Source organism: Mustelus asterias, chromosome 24 (genome assembly GCF_964213995.1).
Source record: "Mustelus asterias chromosome 24, sMusAst1.hap1.1, whole genome shotgun sequence".
Lineage (NCBI taxonomy): Eukaryota > Metazoa > Chordata > Chondrichthyes > Carcharhiniformes > Triakidae > Mustelus > Mustelus asterias.
In genome coordinates this window covers 52,081,903-52,102,299 of record NC_135824.1, presented here as the reverse complement: position 1 = coordinate 52,102,299, position 20,397 = coordinate 52,081,903, and the positions used below count along the sequence as shown (strand labels likewise).

The 20,397-nt window shown below is 50.1% G+C and overlaps 1 protein-coding gene across 2 annotated transcripts in view; it reads left to right on the top strand.

The window, feature by feature from the left end:
• The window catches only part of LOC144511390 (RAC-beta serine/threonine-protein kinase), a 133,283-nt gene that overhangs the window by 111,519 nt on the left and 1,367 nt on the right, over positions 1–20,397 (top strand). For both annotated transcript variants that reach the window (XM_078241699.1, XM_078241700.1), the window contains exons 9-13: positions 5,391–5,459; positions 7,446–7,568; positions 8,367–8,495; positions 10,220–10,434; positions 19,362–19,449. In XM_078241699.1, coding sequence (XP_078097825.1) covers positions 5,391–5,459; positions 7,446–7,568; positions 8,367–8,495; positions 10,220–10,434; positions 19,362–19,449 — 624 coding nt within the window. The remainder of the gene's footprint in view (positions 1–5,390; positions 5,460–7,445; positions 7,569–8,366; positions 8,496–10,219; positions 10,435–19,361; positions 19,450–20,397) is intronic.

Below are 20,397 nucleotides of genomic sequence, written 5' to 3'. Positions count from 1 at the left end.
GGCTGTTGTATTTACAGTAAACGCAGTTCCCACGTGGTGGTATGTTTTACTTTTTTCCCTACCGTGCTGACTATTTCAATAAGTAGATGTTTATTTACACTCTGCCGGTAAAGTTGGGACCCCCCCCGCCACCCCTCCGCGAGGTGTGCAGCTGCTCTGTTCTGAGCAGAGCTCCCTCCCCAGCACAGCTCCCTCCCCAGCACCGCTCCCTCAGTGGATTAGACCAGGGCACACGGGCAAAATAATTGGCCAGATTTTTGTATTTCTCCCACCAGCCGGGTAACCTTGACGCTCGGTGTCTAAACCAGCGCAGAAATAGCGGCGACCGTTGGCAAGTCGTGGAGCCCAGCCACTCGTGGCTCGATGGATAGCGTTCTGTCTCCTCCTGAGTCAGGCAGTGTGGTTTCGAGCCCTTCACCTGAAACCCAAACACCAAATCCAGACCAATACTCCCAATGCAGTGCTTCGGCAGTGCTGCACTGTCAGAGGTACATTTTTCCGATGAGATATAATGCCTGGGCCCTCGGGTGGATGTGGATCATAGAATCCCTGCAGTGCAGAAGGAAGCCATTCGGCCCATTGAGTCTGCACGGACAAAAATTACACCCAAGCTCTATCCCCGTAACCTCACACATTTACCCTGCTAATCACCCTGACCCTAAGGGGCAATTTATCATGGCCAATCCACCTAACCTGCACATCTTTGGACTGAGAGGGGAAACCGGAGCACCCGGAGGAAACCCACGCAGACACGGGGAGAATGTGCAAACTCCACACAGACTGTGACCCGAGGCCAGAATTGAACCTGGGTCCCTGGCGCTGTGAGGCAGCAGTGCTAACCACTGTGCCACCCCATCAATGGCCTTCACTCCACTGTCCCCGTATCCCTCGATTCCATGAGAGACCAGAAAAAATGCCTATCTCAACCGTACATTTATTCAGCAATGGGATGTCCACAACCCAGTGGGGTAGAGAATTCTAAGGATTGGGGCGGCACTGTTCCTATGCTATAGGTTTTATTCTAATGCCACATAGCAGGCAAAACTCTCTTTTCCCCCCCCCCCCCCAACAATGACTGTCACCGACAAGCACGAATCCCGCATGTTCGCTGATTGTGGGAGGGATTCACCTGCACAAGCAGCAAGGCCACGGTGAGGTGTGAATCACATTACACGCAACTTAATGCCGTCTTCAAGGGAGATGCAAGATCCCTTTGATGTAGTTTGCACAGGCCGAAGAGCTTCACACACGCTGCTGCCATCTGGGAAGCAATGTCTAGGACTTCTCAGTATATCCCAGAAAAGGCGCTGCATCAGAACAGGCTGTGACAGCGCAGAGAGAAATCGCCAACCGCGCAGATGGGACACGTGCCTCTGCTCCTGAAAGTGCCAGCTCTCACTGTGGCACAGTTCCATCGGCAAGGGCAGATTAAAAACAAAATCTACCATTTCTATCCAAGCTCAGGGAGCGGAGGGCAATTTATTAGCATTGGTGGAGGATTAGTTAACGGGATAGGAAGCAGAGAGGAGGAATAGATGGGACATGTTTAGTTGACAGGGTAGGACTTCTGCAAGGATTCATGCTGGGTCTCCGCTATCTCCACCTACATGATTAAAGTTTATTTATTAGTGTCACAAGTAGGCTTACATTAACACTGCAATGAAGTTACTGTGAAAATCCCCTAGTCGCCACACTCCTGTTCGGGTACACTGAGGGAGAATTTAGCACGGCCAATGCACCCTAACCAGCACGTCTTTCGGTCTGTGGGAGGAAACCGGAGCATCCGGAGGAAACCCATGCAGACACGGGGAGAACGTGCAGACTCCGCACAGACAGTGACCCAAGGCTGGAATTCTAACCCGGCCCCCTGGCGCTGAGAGGCAGCAACGCTAACCACTGTCACTTGATGAGGAAGAGACTAAGAGCGATATACCCGAGCTTACTGATTGTAGACAGCTAAGTGGGAATGTAAGTTATGGGGAAGATTCAAAAGAAGCTGCCAGGAGATATAGGCAGGTTAAGTGAGTGGGCAGTAAGCTGACAGATTGTAGAATTTATCAATCTTGGAATCCCTTCCGGCCATTCCTCTCAGGAAAGCAAAACCCCAGCTTCTCCAGAGAATCCAAGGAAATCTGCCTTCCTTACCTGGCCTGGCCTACATGTGACTCCAGAGTCACAGCAATGTGGCTGATTCTCAACTGCCCTCCAAGGGTAACTAGGGATGGGCAATAAATGCTGGCCAGCCATCGACGCCCATGTCCCACGAATGAAAGAAAAGTTATTGATCCCTGGAATCATTCTCGTGAATCTTTTATGCACTCTCTCTCCCCCATGCTTTCACACTTCTTCCCTAAAGTGTGTCACACACAACTGGACGCGGTATTCCAAACTATGCAAGTTCAACAAAGCAACTATCCAGGCTCAGGGAGCAGAGGGCAATTTATTAGCATGGATGGAGGATTAGTTAACAGGATAGGAAGCAGAGAGGAGGAATAAATGGGACATGTTTAGTTGACAGGGTAAGACTTCTGCAAGGATTCATGCTGGGTCTCTGCTATCTCCACCTACATTATTAAAGTTTATTTATTAGTGTCACAAGTAGGCTTACATTAACACTGCAATGAAGTTACTGTGAAAATCCCCTAGTCGCCACACTCCTGTTCGGGTACACTGAGGGAGAATTTAGCACGGCCAATGCACCCTAACCAGCACGTCTTTCGGACTGTGGGAGGAAACCGGAGCATCTTATGCTCTTATTAATGGAGCCTACGGTATTGTACGCTTTAATAACTGCATCTCTAGCTGTCCAACCACCTTCAATGACTATCCCCCTCACTGTTGTCTACATTTCTTGTGTTCAAATCTTGCAATGAATGTATTTAACTATACCCAAGTCTGAGTTGTGTGCCAAAAAGAGCAGAGGTCCTAACACTGGAGGACACTACAGGCCAGTGAGCCTCACATCTGTGGTGGGTAAATTGTTGGAAGGTATTTTGAGGGACAGGATCAACAGGCATTTAGAGACGCAAGGACTGATTAGGGACAGTCAACATGGCTTTGTGAGTGGAAAATCATGTCTCACAAATTTAATTGAGTTTTTTGAAGGGGTAACCAAGAAGGTAGATGAGGGCAGTGCAGTTGATGTTGTCTAAATGGACTTTAGCAAGGCCTTTGACAAGGTAGGTTGTTCCATAAGGTTAAATCTCACGGGATCCAGGGTGAGGTATCTAAATGGATACAAAATTGGCTTCTTGACAGAAGCTTGAGGGTGGTTGAGACGGTTGTTTTTCAAACTGGAGGCCTGTGACCAGCGGTGTGCCTCCGGGATCAGTGCTGGGTCCACTGTTGTTTGTCATTTATATTAATGATTTGGATGAGAATATAGGAGGCATGGTTAGTAAGTTTGCAGATGACACCAAGATTGGTGGCATAGTGGACAGTGAAGAAAGTTATCTCCAATTGCAACGGGATCTTGATCAGTTGGACCAGTGGGCTGACGAATGGCAGATGGAGTTTAATTTAGACAAATGCGAGGTGATGCATTTTGGTAGATTGAACCAGGGCAGGACTTACTCAGTTAATGGTAGGGCGTTGGGGAGAGTTACAGAACAAAGAGATCTAGGGGTATATGTTCATAGCTCCATGAAAGTGGAGTCACAGGTGGACAGAGTGGTGAAGAAGGCATTCAGCATGCTTGGTTTCATCAGTCAGAACATTGAATACAGGAGTTGGGACGTCTTGTTGAAGTTGTACAAGACATTGGTAAGGCCACACTTGGAATACTGTGTGCAATTCTGGTCACCCTATTATAGAAAGGATATTATTAAACTAGAAAGAGTGCAGAAAAGATTTACTAGGATGCTACCAGGACTTGATGGATTGAGTTATAAGGAGAGGCTGGATAGACTAAAACTTTTTTCTCTGGAGCGTAGGAGGCTGAGGGGTGATCTTATAGAGGTCTATAAAATAATGAGAGGCACAGATCAGCGAGATAGTCAATATCCTTTCCCAAAGGTAGGGGAGTCTAAAACAAGAGGGCATAGGTTTAAGGTGAGAGGGGAGAGATACAAAAGTGTCCAGAGGGGCAATTTTTTCTCACAGAGGGTGGTGAGTGTTTGGAACAAGCTGCCAGAGATAGTAGTAGAGGCGGGTACAATTTTGTCTTTTAAAAAGATTTAGATAGTTACATGGGTAAGATGGGTATAGAGGGATATGGGCCAAATGCGGGCAATTGGGATTAGCTTCGGGATTTCAAAAAAGAAAGGGCGGCATGGACAAGTTGGGCCGAAGGGCCTGTTTCCATGCTGTAAACCTCTATGACACCAATGTCCTCTTGCCTCCTGTCCAAAAATCTACCATTCGCCACTCTCCTTGGCTTTGCCTCTGAGTTAGTGTCGCACCCACACTGCCACAGCCCTGCTAGTCCATGCACTACCACTTTGCTAACAAGTCTACTATGTGGTATGCTATCAAGTGTCTTTTGAACTTCCACATATCCATAAACGGCTGTGTTGTTCGTGACCTGTACTGTTGTCAGCTGTGGTTTAGTGGGTGGCACCCTTGCCTCTTAGTCAACAAGTTGTGGGTTTAAGCCCCACAAGGCACGGTGGCACAGTGGTTAAGCGTTGCTGCCTCTCAGTGTCGTGGACCCGGGCTCGATTCCAGCCTTGGGTGACTGCCTGTGTGGAGTTTACCCGTTCTCCCTGTGGCTGTGTAGGTTTCCTCTGGTTTCCTCCCACACTCCAAAGATGTGTGGGTTAGTAGGACTAGCCATGCTAAATTGCCCCAAAGATGTGCAGATTGTGGGTAAATATGTGGGGTTTAAGGGATAGGCCCCTGGGTAAGATGCTCTGTTGGAGAGTTGGCGCAGACTCGATGGGCCGAATGGCTTCCTCTGCACTGTAGGGATCCTATGATTCCAGGATCAGGACACACGACTGTAGTGCAGTAATGAGGAAATGCTGCATTGTTGTAAGTGCTGTATTTCAGACAAGACATTAAACCAACTACCCCCTCGGGTGGGTGTACAGATCCCACTGATCATTTAACCATTGTCGATTGATGGAAAAACCCATCTGGTTCACTAATGTCTCTTGGGGAAGGAAATCTGCCAGCCTTACCCGGTCCGGCCTACATGTCTCCAGAGCCATGGTTGACTCTTAAAATGTCCTCTGAAGCGGCCTTGCAAGCCCCTCCGTTCAAGGGGCAATTAAGGATGGACAAGGTTGGCCCATCCAGCGAAGGCCACATCCCGTGAATGAATTTTTTTTAAAATCCCCTGTGGTGATGAAAGGTGCTATATAAATGCATTTTTTTTTCCTCTTCGCATTGGCGTTGTTGGTTCTTGGGTGTGGTTTTCACTAATACTCTTCTCCCCGCTCCCTCCACAGACATTGAAGTATGCATTTCAGACCAGTGATCGATTATGCTTCGTCATGGAGTACGCCAATGGTGGAGAGGTAGGTTTTTATGTTGTTCTCTCCATTTCTTTGTTGGTGCCAGTCCCTCCCCTTGGCTGAAGCTATCCAAGTGTTGGCTTGGATCGGTGTTCCACTGCCGCCAGCAGCCTCTCGACGACCCTGCCCAAGTGTTCCGACAGCTGGCTCTCCCACCAGGTAGCCCAGTGCCAGCCCCTTTTGCTGCCAACCCTTCCAAAGAGAGTCCCCGGGCAGCGATTAGGGACAGGAACCTGGGCTCAGTTTTAGCTTGTGGTATTTGAGGCGAATTGTGACTCTCCTGCTGCTCCCCCGGCTGTGCAGTCGCGCCTGGGTGACTGGCCGGAGGCTGTGCGTTCACGTCCCCCGGGGAGGCGCTGGCCTAGTGGTATTATCGCTAGACTATTAATCCAGAAACTCAGCTAATCTTCTGGGGACCCGGGTTCGAATCCCGCCACGGCAGATGGTGGAATTTGAATTCGATTTTTTTAAAAAGTGGAATTAAGAATCTACTGATGACCATGAAACCGTTGTCGCAAAAACTCATCTGGTTCACTAATGTCCCTTTAGGGGAAGGAAATCTGCCGTCCTTACCCAGTCTGGCCTACATGTGACTCCAGAGCCACAGCAATGTGGGTGACTCTCAACCGCCCTCTGAAATGATCGAGCGAGAGACTGAGTTCAAGTAGGCTTACATTAACACTGCAATGAAGTTACTGTGAAACGGCAACTAGGGATGGGCAATTAAATGCTGCTCCAGCCAGCGACGCCCATGTCCCAAAAATGAATTCAAAAAGAACGATGTCCAAATCGCAAATTCGCATTGGACAAAGCTGTGGGCCGGCGGTGGAATTCGGCGAGGGCAACTTGCCGGAGTGTCAGGAAGGCCCACGGTTGCCTTCCTGTCCCAATCTGAGCTGCCTGTTACTCTAGTCCCACACACCGAGAGGCCCCACTCCAACACCTGGCAGAGCCACTCCGTCGTCATGCCAATACAGATCAGCTTTCCCCCGCACAGAGGCTGGCTGAAGCCGGGGCCTCTAAAGTTCCATTTAAATTTAGTTCTGGGGCGTGATTTCACCCTGCCCCTGCTCCAACCAGAGAGCTCGGGTCGCATAACTTGGCACAGAGCGGGGCTCCAACCTGGGCCTCCTTTGGGCGTCAGAGAGGAGGTTTCTATCGGTTAATGTCCCTCCCCTGACCTGTATTGTTTTCTCCAAACTATGGGGGACTGCTGACAGCGTTTCAGTGCTTTTTTTTTTGTTGATGCATTCGAGGCCTTTGCTGGTAAGGCTAGCATTGCCCATCCCTGTTTGCCCCCGAGAAGATAGTGAACTGCTGCCTTGAACTGCTACAGCCCATGTGGTGTGGGCACACCGAGTGTGCTGTTCTGGAGGGAGCTTTTCGGACTGGAGGTTGGTAGAGAGTTGTCTTCTCCAAGGGTCAGCGCTCTTGCCTACTGTAAAACGGACTTTGATTTTGGAGTACGGTGTAAAAGTTTCAATGAATAAGATTGGAATCGGGCTTGTTCACTCACCCTGACCCCAGGAATAAGATTAAACGCATTTATTACTCGCCGAATAGTCCATAAGTTATAGAAAATGCTTCATTTATATATTAATGGAACGCATCAACTTCAAAAACAAAAGCGATATTGAAGCTTTGGACGCAGAGGGAGCGCACGGCTCTCACAGTCAGTGTTGTGAGCAATCAGCACTCACCTCACTTCACTCACCCTTTACGTGCGAATCGCTTCAGTCACACCGGCAGGAAAATAACTACACGGATGGAAATCAGCGGCAACCCCGCACCTGGGCAAGAGTCAACAAAATGTCTGGTGGGAGCTGCTCTCAGAACCCAGATGCTCCCCCACCGCCCCAAATTGCCTGCTACTGATCTAACTGAATGATGGAACAGTTGTTGAGGGGCCGAATGGCCCCCTTCCGTTACTGTGTACGTTTGATATTTATTCTCCAGCCCCCTCCACCTTGCTTTTTTTTCCCCCCGCAGCTCTTCTTCCACCTCTCGAGAGAGCGTGTTTTCACCGAGGACCGCGCACGCTTTTACGGGGCTGAGATCGTGTCTGCTCTGGATTACCTGCACGATAAGAACGTGGTCTACAGAGATCTGAAGGTTGGTATCGGATCACGTGCTGGGACGGCTTCTGATCCGCCAGTATCCAAGCGGGTGGGAGTGTTAGGTGAGAGGGTGGAGTGGGGAAAATTGTTAAAAGTCCAAACCCGTGGCAGTGGTTTAGCATTGCTGCCTCACAGGGACCGGGTGCGATTCCGGCCTCTGTGTGGAGTCTGCACGTTCTCCCCCTGTCTGCGTGGATTTCCTCCCACAGTCCGAAAGATATGTGTTGGGTGGATTGGCCGTGCTAAGCTGCTGCTTAATGTCCAAAGGTGTGCAGGTTAAGTGGATTGGCCATGCTGAATTGCCCCTTCGTCTCCCAAGATATATAGGTTAGGGGGCATTAGCGGGGTAAATATGTGGATTATATAGAAACTAGAAGCAGGAGTAGGCCATTCGGCCCTTCAAACCTGCTTGACCATTCTTTATGATCATGGCTGAAGGTCACCCAGATTATGTGGTAAGCCTGGATAAGAGTCTATGCAGACTCGATGGGCCGAATGGCCTCCTCCTGCACTGTAGAGATTCTTAAGATTCCAAAAACTGTAACAACCGCTGGGTTTATATAAATCTTTAATGTATAGAAAAAGCTCCTTGTAGCTCTGCGCTGGGGCGGAAGGAACAGCATCGCACCCTGAGCGGACAGAGAGGCAGCTTTGAAGAAGTGACGTGACGGAGGAGAGATCGGGGAAGCTAAGGGTGGGAATTTCAGAGGTTAAGAGTCCATTGCAGTTGAGGTTGCCGGGAGCAGAGAGATGACAATATTAATCCCAGCGTCGAATTCTGGTTCCCTTTCAGCTGGAAAACCTCATGTTGGACAAAGACGGGCATATCAAGATCACAGACTTCGGCCTGTGTAAAGAGGGAATTACAGATGGAGCCACCATGAAGACCTTTTGTGGCACTCCAGAGTACCTGGCACCTGAGGTTAGAACATCTCCGACCTTACACTGAGCAAAACGTGGTTAATTTGCTGTTCGCTGACTCTTTGCTAAATATCTTTTCTTGCCCCAAACGCTAGTGCTGTTTTTTTTTATTCATACGGTTGGGAAGTGGTTATGGTCTGACATCAGACATTCAGAAGCTTCAGCTGATGAGGTGCGAGTGTCTGTGAGGCCACCAGGGATGGGTGGGTCTCTCAGGGCAGACGCTCAGTATACGGGCGACAGTCTGACTCGGGTGGCTGCAGCTGCTGTTTGAGGCGTTACCCAGGTCGCGGGATTGGTGACCTTGTTTTCTCTGATGTGGCACAGTGGGTTAGCACTGCTGCCTCACAGCGCGAGGGACCTGGGTTCGATTCCCGGCTTGGGTCACTGTCTGTGCGGAGTCTGCACGTTCTCCCCGTGTCTGCGTGGGTTTCCTCCGGATGCTCCGGTTTCCTCCCACAGTCCAAAGATGTGTGGGTTAGGTGCATTGGCCGTGCCCCTTAGTGTCCAACGATGTGCAAGTAAGGTGAATTGGCCATGCTAAATTGTCCCTTAGTGTCCAACGATGTGCAGGTTAGGTGGATTGGCCATGTTAAATTGATCCTTACTGTCCAAAGATGTGTAGGTTAGGTGGATTGGCCATGCTAAATTGATCCTTACTGTCCAAAGATGTGTAGGTTAGGTGGATTGGCCATGCTAAATTGCCCCTTACTGTCCAAAGATGTGCAGGTTAGGTGGATTGGCCATGTTAAATTGATCCTTACTGTCCAAAGATGTGCAGATTAGGTGGATTGGCCATGCTAAATTGCCCCTTACTGTCCAAAGATGTGCAGGTTAGGTGGATTGGCCATGTTAAATTGATCCTTACTGTCCAAAGATGTGCAGATTAGGTGGATTGGCCATGCTAAATTGCCCCTTAGTGTCCAAAGATGTGCAGGTTAGGTGGATTGGCCATGCTAAATTGCCCCTTAGTGTCCAAAGATATGCAGGTTAGGTGGATTGGCCATGCTAAATTGATCCTTACTGTCCAAAGATGTGCAGATTAGGTGGATTGGCCATGCTAAATTGTCCCTTAGTGTCCAACGATGTGGGGGTAGGGCCTGGGTGGGATTGTGGTCGGTGCAGACTCGATGGGCCGAATGGCCTCCTGCACTGTAGGGTTTCTATGATTTCTATGATGTGCAGGTTAGGTGGATTGGCCATGTTAAATTGATCCTTACTGTCCAAAGATGTGTAGGTTAGGTGGATTGGCCATGTTAAATTGATCCTTACTGTCCAAAATGTGCAGGTTAGGTGGATTGGCCATGATAAATTGCCCCTTGGTGTCAGGAGCAAGAGCAGGTTAAATACGTGGGGATACAAGGATAAGGCCTGGGTTTTATCGTTGTCGGTGCAGCCTCGATGGCTGAATGGCCTCTTCCTGCGCTGTAGGAATTCTATGATTCCTCCCTCCACAGCACTGCTGTACAATCCTCCGCAGGAGCAGACTGAGCGCACTGCCTGGGTTCCGGAAAGTGACTGTCCTCCGGCCTCGGGAGTTAGGTGGTGGTTAGTATCATTTGCAGTTACCCGTGCGTGAATGTCGCTGCAACGTTCAGAGACCAGGCAGAGTGGTGTTCCTTTACCCCCAGTGTTCGTGCTGGGAGGGGAACGGGGTGAAGTTAGTGGTATTTGAATAGGCGCTGACCCAGTGTTGTACCCTGACTGTCCCTCTTGCCCCACCAGGTGCTGGAAGATAATGACTATGGCCGAGCTGTGGACTGGTGGGGCCTCGGCGTGGTGATGTACGAGATGATGTGCGGGCGGCTGCCCTTCTACAACCAGGACCACGAGAAGCTCTTCGAGCTGATCCTCATGGAGGAGATTCGGTTCCCTCGCACCTTGTCGCCCGAAGCCAAATCCCTTCTCTCAGGGCTCTTAAAGAAAGACCCCAAACAGAGGTAAGAGTCTCGGAGTCTCCCGGGCGAATGACTTCTTAAATCGCAGCCGCCAAGTCCTTGTGCAGTGGTCCGGTCAACTTGGTCTAACCGCCCCTGCCAGGTGAAGTTCTTAGCAGTCGACCCTTGCTGTCCCCGTACCCCCCTCCCCACCTTGTCCACAATTAACCCCTCAGAAACAGGTCTGCAGCAACTCTGCGTACAATACGAGTAATGGCCGCCATCGTGATCATTGCGCTGTTTGACCTTTTCATTTCAAACTGGAACTCACTCACTCAATAGTGTGACTCTTCTCATTTCATTACTCTCATCCGCAATCATTTCATCTTATACTTGGGTTAAGTTTTATTTATTAGTGTCACAAGTAGGCTGACATTAACACTGCATTGAAGTTACTGTGAAAATCCCCCAGTCCCCACACTCCAGCGCCTGTTCGGGTACACTGCGGGAAAACTTAGCACGGCCAATGCGCCTAGCTACATCTTTCGGACTGTGGGAGGAAACCGGAGCACCCGGAGGAAACCCACGCAGACACGGGGAGAACGTGCAGACTCCGCACAGTGACCCAAGTCGGAATCAAATCCAGGTCCCTGGCGCTGAGAGGCAGCAGTGCTAACCACTGTGCCACTCTTTACCTGGTGTCTACTTAAAATCCTTTGTACTTTCCCCGTTTTCCCCTCACTCCAGCACTGTCCCTGAACTCTGAACTTCCTCCCGAAACCTCGCTGCCTCCCTTTCCTGCTTTCACACCCTCCTGAATACCTACTGCTTTGACCAAGCTTTTAGACACCTACCCTAACATCTCCTTATGATTCGATTTTGTTTGCTAACTGATCCTGCAAAGTGCCTTTCCTGCTAGTTTAAGGTAAATGTGGTTACTGCCCTGCCTGACCAGTCACCTCACTATAGGAAGGATGTGATAGCACTAGACGGGGTACAGAGGAGATTCACCGGGATGTTGCCCGGGATGGAGCATTTGAGCTATAAGGAGAGACTGGATAGGCTTGGATTGTTTTCTCTAGAGCAGAGAAGGCTGAGGGGGGACATGATTGAGGTGTGTAAGGTTATGAGGGGTATGGGCAGGGTGAGTAGGAAGCAGCTGTTCCCCCTCAATTGAGGGGTCAATCACAAGGGGGTGTAGTTTTAGGGGCAGGTTGAATGGGCAGGATGTGGAAATGATTGAAAGGGTGCAGAGAAGATTTACAAGGATGTTGCCTGCATTGGTTGGCATGCCTTATGAGGATAGGTTGAGGGAGCTCGGTCTTTTCCCCTTGGAGAGACGAAGGATGAGAGGTGACCTGATAGAGGTGTACAAGATCTTGAGAGGTATAGGTCGGGTGGATTCTCGGAGGCTTTTTCCCAGGGCTGAAGTGGCTGCTACGAGAGGACACAGGTTTAAGGTGCTGGGGAGTAGGTACAGAGGAGATATCAGGGGTAAGTTTTTCACTCAGAGGGTGGTGGGTGAGTGGAATCGGCTGCCGTCAGTGGTGGTGGAGGCAAACTTGATAGGGTCTTTTAAGAGACTTCTGGATGAGTACATGGGACTTAATAGGATTGAGGGTTATAGGTAAGCCTATATATAAGCCTAGGTAGGTAGGGACATGACCGGCGCAACTTGTGGGCCGAAGGGCCTATTTGTGCTGTAGTTTTTCTATGTTATTGAGGGGATTTGAGAAAACATTTTTTCGTTCAGTGGGTGGTGGGAATCTGGAATGCGCTGCCTGGGAAGGGAACGGAGACTGGAAAGCTACAACCTTTAAAAAATATTTGGATGACCACTTAAAATGTAACATTCAGGGATATGAGATGAGCGCGCCTTTAGTGGTAGTTATTGTTGGTGCAAACTCGATGGGCTGAAGGGCCTTCTCTGCGCTGTACAACTCTGACTCCAACTGCGCAGATCACCAAGTGTCCAAGTGAGTGATTGGTGCCTCTAGTGAAACCTGCAGTGAGGGTTGTCCGGGTCTGCAGGCTGAGCTGTGTGTGAGGTTATCCACTTTGGAAGGAATAATACTAAAATGGACTATTATTTAAACGGTGAAAAATTACAACATGCTACTGTGCAGAGGGACCTGGGGGTCCTTGTGCATGAATCGCAAAAACTCAGTCTGCAGGTGCAGCAGGTGATCAAGAAGGCAAATGGAATGTTGGCCTTTATCGCGAGAGGGATGGAATATAAAAGCAGGGAGGTCTTGCTGCAACTGTACAGGGTACTGGTGAGGCCGCACCTAGAGTACTGTGTACAATTTTGGTCCCCCTATTTAAGAAAGGATATATTAGCTTTGGAGGGGGTACAGAGAAGGTTCACCAGGTTGATTCCGGAGATGAGGGGGTTAGCTCATGAGGAGAGATTGAGTAGACTGGGCCTGTTCTCATTGGAGTTTAGAAGGTTGAGGGGAGATCTTATAAGACATATAAGATAATGAAGGGGCTCGACAGAGTAGAAGCAGTGAGGTTATTTCCACTTACAATGGAAACAAGAACTAGGGGGCATAGCCTCAAAATACGGGGGAGTCAATTTAGAACAGAGTTGAGGAGGAACTTCTTCTCCCAGAGGGTAGTGAATCTTTGGAATTCTCTGCCCAATGAAGCAGTAGAGGCTACCTCGTTAAATGTGTTTAAGTCACAGATAGATTTTTAACCATTAAGGGAATTAAGAGTTATGGGGAGCGGGCGGGTAAGTGGAACTGAACCCACTATCAGATCAGCCATGATCTTATTGAATGGCGGGGCAGGCTTGAGGGGCTAGATGGCCTACTCCTGCTCCTATTTCTTATGTTCTATGTGAATCAGGAAGGTCACAGGTTTGACCTCTGGCCTGTGACCTCTCAGGTGATCCAAGCGGTTACGAATGGAAAAGTACAGTCATGGTTCCCAGGCGGCACAGTGGTTAGCACTGCTGCCTCACAGCGCCAGGGTCCTGGGTTCGATTCCCGGGGGCATGGTGGCACAGTGGTTAGCACTGCTGCCTCACAGCGCCAGGGACCCAGGTTCGATTCCCGGGGGCATGGTGGCACAGTGGTTAGCACAGATGCCTCACAGCGCCAGGGACCCGGGTTCGATTCCCGGGGGCACGGTGGCCCAGTGGTTAGCACAGCTGCCTCACAGCGCCAGGGACCCGGGTTCAATTCCCGGGGGCACGGTGGCCCAGTGGTTAGCACAGCTGCCTCACAGCGCCAGGGACCTGGGTTCGATTCCCGGGGGCACGGTGGCACAGTGGGTTAGCACTGCTGCCTCACAGCGCCAGGGACCCGGGTTCAATTCCCGGCTTGGGTCACTGTCTGTGCGGAGTCTGCACGTTCTCCCCGTGTCTGCGTGGGTTTCCTCCGGGTGCTCCGGTTTCCTCCCACAGTCCGAAAGGCGTGCTGGTTAGGGTGCATTGGCCGTGCTAAATTCTCCCTCAGTGTTACCCGAACAGGCGCCGGAGTGTGGTGACTGGGGGATTTTTCACAGTAACTTCATTGCAGTGTTAATGTGACACTACTTGTGACACTAATAACTAAACTTTTAAAAACTGATCACTGTCTTGTGCCCCCGCAATAGAGAGGACTGACCCAGACTCACCAAGGAAGGATGAAGGAAGCCAATATCCATAGAACCTGTAGCCATGAATCTGTAGTTAGCACCTTCAGGAGATGGAGCAGTGGCTGGGGGGGAATGGAGGTGAAGTGGGTCAGTCACTGTGCACACCTCCAGCTGCCAACTCGACTCCAGGCAGACAGCTGAGTAAGGGATGGAGGGATGGTCACTAACCATTCCGTTATACATGCGTTATTCCCTAGCAACACACTCCCTCTAGCGCAAAATTAATCCCACTTGCTTCACTCAGCAGGGCATGTTTTATAGATCTATTTACTGCGCAAAGAGAGGCCATTCGGCCCATCATGTCCATGCTGGTCAACAAAGATCTGACTGCACTAATTTCATTTTCCAGCGCTTGGCCTATAGCCCTGGAAGTTAGGGCAGTGCTAGTGAATATCTAAATACTTCCTAAATGTTACAAGAGACTCAGCCACCATTTCAGACAGAGAGCTCCAGACTCTCATCACCCTCTGAGTAAAAGAAGTCTCTCTACTCCCCTTTCAGCCTTTAACTCTTCTGCTGGTTATTGACCCCCCTCCTATCCACCCGATCTATGCCCTTCATAATCTTATACACCTCTATCGGATCCCCTTTCAACCTTCGCTGCTCCGGTTTCCTCCCACAGTCCAAAGATGTGCGGGTTAGTTGGGTTGGCCGTGCTAAATTGCCCCTTAGTGTCAGGGGGACTAGCTCGGGTAAATGCATGGGGTTATGGGGATGGGGCCTGGGTGGGATTGTTGTCGGTGCAGGCTCGGTGGGCCGAATGGCCTCCTCCTGCACCGTAGATTCTATGAAAAATGTGTGGGTTAGGTGGATTGGCCATAAAAAGTTGTCCCTTGGTGTCAGGGAGAGTAGCAGGGTAAATACGTGGGGTTACGGGGATGGGGCCTAGGTGGGATTGTTGTCGGTGCAGGCAAATGGGCTGAATGGCCTCCTTCTGCACTGTAGGGGTTCTGATTCTGAACATATTCCATGGAGTTTAGAAGGTCGAGGGAAGATTTGACTAAAGCCCTAAAGGGAACTGTTGAGGTTGATCGAAATAAACTCTTTCCAATGGCCAACCGATAGGACTTGGGAGGGGCAGAGTCTGGAAATTAGAGCCAGCCTTTTGAGAGTAAAATTCGGAAACAGTTGTGTGGTAGAAATTGGAAACTCTCTTCCACAAATGACAATTGCAGCTGTGTTTGGCAGATTTGGGTATAAAGAGATATGGGATAATAGCCAACTTGGAATTTGGATATGGAATTAAATTACTGATCAGCCGCGATCTCATTGAATGAAGAGGTTCATTAGATTGATTCCAGAGATGAGGGGTTGGCCGTATGAAGAGAGATTGAACAGTTTAGGCCGATACACTCTGGACTTTAGAAGAATGAGGGGAGATCAAATTGAGGTTTACAAGATGAGAAAAGGTATGGATAAAGTAGACGTGGAGCGGATGCTTCCTCTTGTGGGGCATTCTGGGACGAGAGGTCTCAGGATAAGGGGCAGCAAATTTAAAACAGAGTTGAGGAGAAACTACTTCTCCCAAAGGATTGTGAATCTGTGGAATTCGCTGCCCCAAAGTGCAGTGGATGCTGGGACAGTGAGTAAATTTAAGGAGGAGTTGGACAGATTTTTAATTGGGAATGGGTTGAAGGGTCATGGGGAGAAGGCAGGAAAATGGGGATGAGGAGCATATCAGCCATGATTGAATGACGGAGCGGACTTGATGGGCCGAATGGTCTAATTCTGCTCCTATATCTTATGAACTTATGGTAGCGCAGACTCTTTGGACTCATTGTCCTCCGCCTGCTCCTATCTTCCTGGCACGGGGAGCCGATGGCCGAGTGATATTATGCTAGACTATTAATCCAGGAACTCAACTAATGTTCTGGGGGATCCGGGTTCGATTCCCGCCACGGCAGATGATGGAATTTGAATTCAATGAAAGAAATCTGGAATTAAGGATCTACTGATGACCATGATAGTCGGAAAAACCCATCTGGTTCCTTTAGGGAAGGAAATCTGCCGTCCTTACCTGGTCTGGCCTACATGTGGCTCCAGAGCCACAGCAATGTGGTTGACTCTCAACTGCCCTTCAAGAGCAACTACGGATGGGCAATAAATGCTGGCCCAGCCAGCGACGCCCATGTCCCATGAATGAATTTTTAAAAAACTCCACAGTCCATGTGTTGAGAGCTTTGATCTTTTATTGCCAACAGTCCAATGATTCTCCCTCCCAAAGGAGGAGTTAAGTCTGGTTACCACGGTTGCAGGACAATTGGAGTTGACCATAGAGAAATTTGGGACTGAGCCAATAGTCAGAGGTGGGCGCGACAGTGCAGTCCGATTCCACTGATTCGATTCGTTCATGGGATGTGGGCGTGGCTGGCTGGGTCAGCATTTATTGGCCTAAGGGGCAACCACATTGCTGTGGACCTGCAGACACGTGTAGGCCAGACCGGGTAAGGATGGCAGCTTTCCTTCCCCAAGAGACACTAGTGAACCAGATGGTTTTTTTCCAACAATGGTTTCATGGTCATCAGTAGATTCTTAATTCCAGATATTTTTATTGAATTCCAATTAGAAACCTTACAGCACAGAAAGAGGCCATTTGGCCCATCGAGTCTGCACCGACCACAATCCCACCCAGGCCCTACCCCCATATCCCTACATATTTACCCACTAATCCCTCTAACCTACACATCCCAGGACACTAAGGGCAATTTTAGCATGGCCAATCAACCTAACCCGCACACCTTTGGACTGTGGGAGGAAACCGGAGCACCCGGAGGAAACCCACGCAGACACGAGGAGAATGTGCACACTCCACACAGACAGTGACCCAAGCCGGGAATCGAACCCAGGTCCCTGGAGCTGTGAAGCAGCAGTGCTAACCACTGTGCTACCGTGCCGCCCCCCATTACGCCATCTGTCGTGGTGGGATTCGAACCCCGGTTCCCCAGACCGTTACCCTGGGTCTCTGGATTACCAATCCAGTGACGATGCCACTCTGCCTCTCTCCCCATGGGTACCGCGAGATGTCAGAAGTGCAGCCTCCCAGTGGCGAGCCACCCTTCCTGCGAGGGGCAGTAGCAAGGTACTGCCAATCACTCCATGCCCCCCTCAGCAGAGAGGCTGTGCTGCCACCTGGACAGCGGGCAAACCACCTCTGCTTCAGCAAATGAAAAGTGCGGGATGGGTTCCAGTCTATAAACACGCTGTAAAAAGGTTATTGATGTTACTAATATTAACATTTCAGGGGCAAAACGAGGAAACTCCCGTTCAATTCACTTTCTAGGTGGCTGCAATGCTGTGATGGCAATACAGTAGCCAATAAACCCGTCTACAGCAGACCCAGACATGAGGCGAGGTCCAAAGATGTGCGGGTTAGGTTGATTGGCCATGCTAAAAATTGCCCCTTAGTGTCCTGAGATTAGAGGGATTAGTGGGTAAATATGCAGGGATATGAGGGTAGGGTCTGGGTGGGATTGTGTTCGGTGCAGACTCGATGGGCCGAATGGCCTCTTTCTGTACTGTAGGGTTTCTATGATTCTGAACCACTCCGTGTTAGCGAAGTGTAGGTCAAAGGTCCCCATCCATCCCAAGCACACTGCATCGCTCCCCGTTCGTTATTTTACCATGTCTTTTCGAGGGTTGGTGTTTGACGTCTTTGCTGCTTTTTCATTCTTTCCCAGGATGGCTGGTTGAGCTCAGCATTTGTTGCCCGCCCCTGATTGCCCCTTGAGAAGGTGGTGGGTGAGCCGCTGCAGTGCAACGTGGCGTAGGTACACCCACAGTGCTGTTAGTGCCAGGATCTTTGACCCAGCGACGGCGAAGGAACGGCCGATATATTTCCAAGTCGGGATGGCGTGTTGCTTGGGGGGGGGTGACCTGCAGAGTGGTGTCGGATCAGGGGTGTGGGGGAAGGGGGTGTCGAGGGTTGCAGCAGTTCTGCTGGGAAGCTCCGCTATCAACAATGCTTTGCCCTCAGCCAGGGCCTTTCAAAGTATTGGAGCATCTGAGGCGCAGCTGCTGAACTGAGAGAAAGGTTCAGGAAGGTGACCAGAAACAAGAAGTTATTGAGAAGACTGTCAAAGACAGAGGTTGTAGTCATTTGATTTATTATTGTCACATGTATTAGTATACAATGAAAAGTATTGTTTCTTGTGCACTATACAGACAAAGCATGCCGTTCATAGAGAAGGAAACGAGAGTGCAGAATGTAGTGTTACAGTCATAGCTAGGGTGTAGAGAAAGATCAACTTAATATAAGGTAGGTCCATTCAAAAGTCTGATGGCAGCAGGGAAGAAGCTGTTCTTGAGTCGGTTGGTGCGTGACCTCAGACTTTTGTATCTTTTTCCCGACGGAAGAAGGTGGAAGAGAGAATGTCCGGGGTGCGTGGGATCCTTGATTATGCCGGCTGCTTTGCCGAGGCAGCGGGAAGTGTAAACAGTCAGTGGATGGGAGACTGGTTTGGATGATGGACTGAGCTTCACTCACAACCCTTTGTAGTTTCTTGCGGTCTTGGGCAGAGCAGGAGCCAAACCAAGCTGTGATATACCTGAAAAGGATGCTTTCTGTGTTGCGTCTGTAAAAATTGGTGAGAGTCGTAGCAGACATGCCGGATTTCCTTGGTCTTCTGAGAAAGTAGAGGCATTGGTGGGCTTTCTTAACTACAGTGTCGGCGTGGGGGGAACCAGGACAGGTTGTTGGTGATCTGGACACCTAAAAACTTCAAGTGGCAGAGATCGGCTCAGGAGAGGTTCCGGTTTTGTGTGACTGAGGACGAGGCTCAGGTGGAGAGCGGGAAGACAGGAGGGAGGGAATGTAATGGTGACTGCTCGGAGCAGAGATACGCAGCAAAAGCCGAGCTGAAACGGGTCGCGGAGCCCAGAGGGTGTGAGCCAATGGGAAGGTGGACATCGGGTGGATAGTGAGAGCCTTTTTCCTCGGATGGTGATGGCTAGCACGAGGGGACGTAGCTTTAAATTGAGGGGTGAGAGATATAGGACAGATGTTAGAGGTAGGTTCTTTACTCAGAGAGTAGTAAGGGCATGGAATGCCCTGCCTGCAGCAGTAGTGGAATCGTCAACATTAAGAGCATTCAAATGGTCATTGGATAAACGTATGGATGATATTGGAATAGTGTAGGTTAGAGGGGCTTTAGATTGGTTTCACTGGTCGGCGCAACATCGAGGGCCGAAGGGCCTGTACTGCGCTGTAATGTTCTATAACAGCTGAGGTGGGGATTCTGAAATGGCCCCATTGAGTTTTCGGGAGCTGCCGCAGGCTGGAGAGGCTGGAGGGTGAGGGGAGCTTGCTGAGGCTTGGACAGTCACTGTTTTATTCACTTCTCCCCCAGGTTGGGTGGTGGTCCGGACGACGCAAAGGAAGTCATGCACCACAAGTTCTTTGTCCCGGTTAACTGGCAGGACGTGGTGGAGAAGCGGGTGAGCGAACCCAAGCGTTTGACGAACTTTCGTTTGTCTCTTAAGAACCAGTTTGCAAAGAAAGGGGCCCAAAACGGAGAGGGGCTGCTCTGAAACGGTCTGAAGGGGATCTCTGTCAGCGGGGTGACAGAAATGGCTGAGTAGGGTCCCAAAGCACGGTACCGCATGGCACAGTGGGTTAGCACTGCTGCCTCACAGCGCCAGGGACCCGGGTTCAATTCCCGGCCTTGGGTCACTGTCTGTGTGGAGTTTGAACATTCTCCCCGCAGGTGCTGCATAGAATACCGGGGAGATGGTGGATTTTTTTTTTTTCATTCATACGACATGGGCATCGCTGCCTGGCCAGCATTTATTGCCCATCCCGAGTTGCCCTTGGAGGGCAGTTGAGAGTCAACCACATTGCTGTGGCTCTGGAGTCACATGTAGGCCAGACCGGGTGAGGATGGCAGATTTCCTTCCCTAAAGGGACATGAGTTAACTGGATGGGTTTTTCCAACAATGGGTCATCAATAGATTCTTAATTCCAGATTTTTTTTTACTGAATACAAATTCCACCATCTGCCGTGGCGGGATTCGAACCCGGGTCCCCAGAACATTAGTTGAGTTTCTGTATTAATAGTCCAGTGATAATACCACTAGGCCATTGCCTTCCCATCCGTGTGCACCCACTACCCAGGGTGTGGGTGAATGCCACTTGGAGGTGCCAACGACGGTGGATGCCATGTCGGACGGGTGCAGTGGCGCAGACAGCCTCCACCCCTTGTACGGAGGGAGGGGGGAAGGACGTGGTGTGGGGAATGTGAATTTGCACTGAGATGATGTGGCTGGGGTGAGGGTGCAATTTATTGGGTTCCATGCAAACCATGTGCCACCTGGGGTGCAGGGTGGCTGCCAACATGCTGCAGTGCGGGCGAGGTATTTGCGGGCGAGGTATTTGCGGGTGGGTGT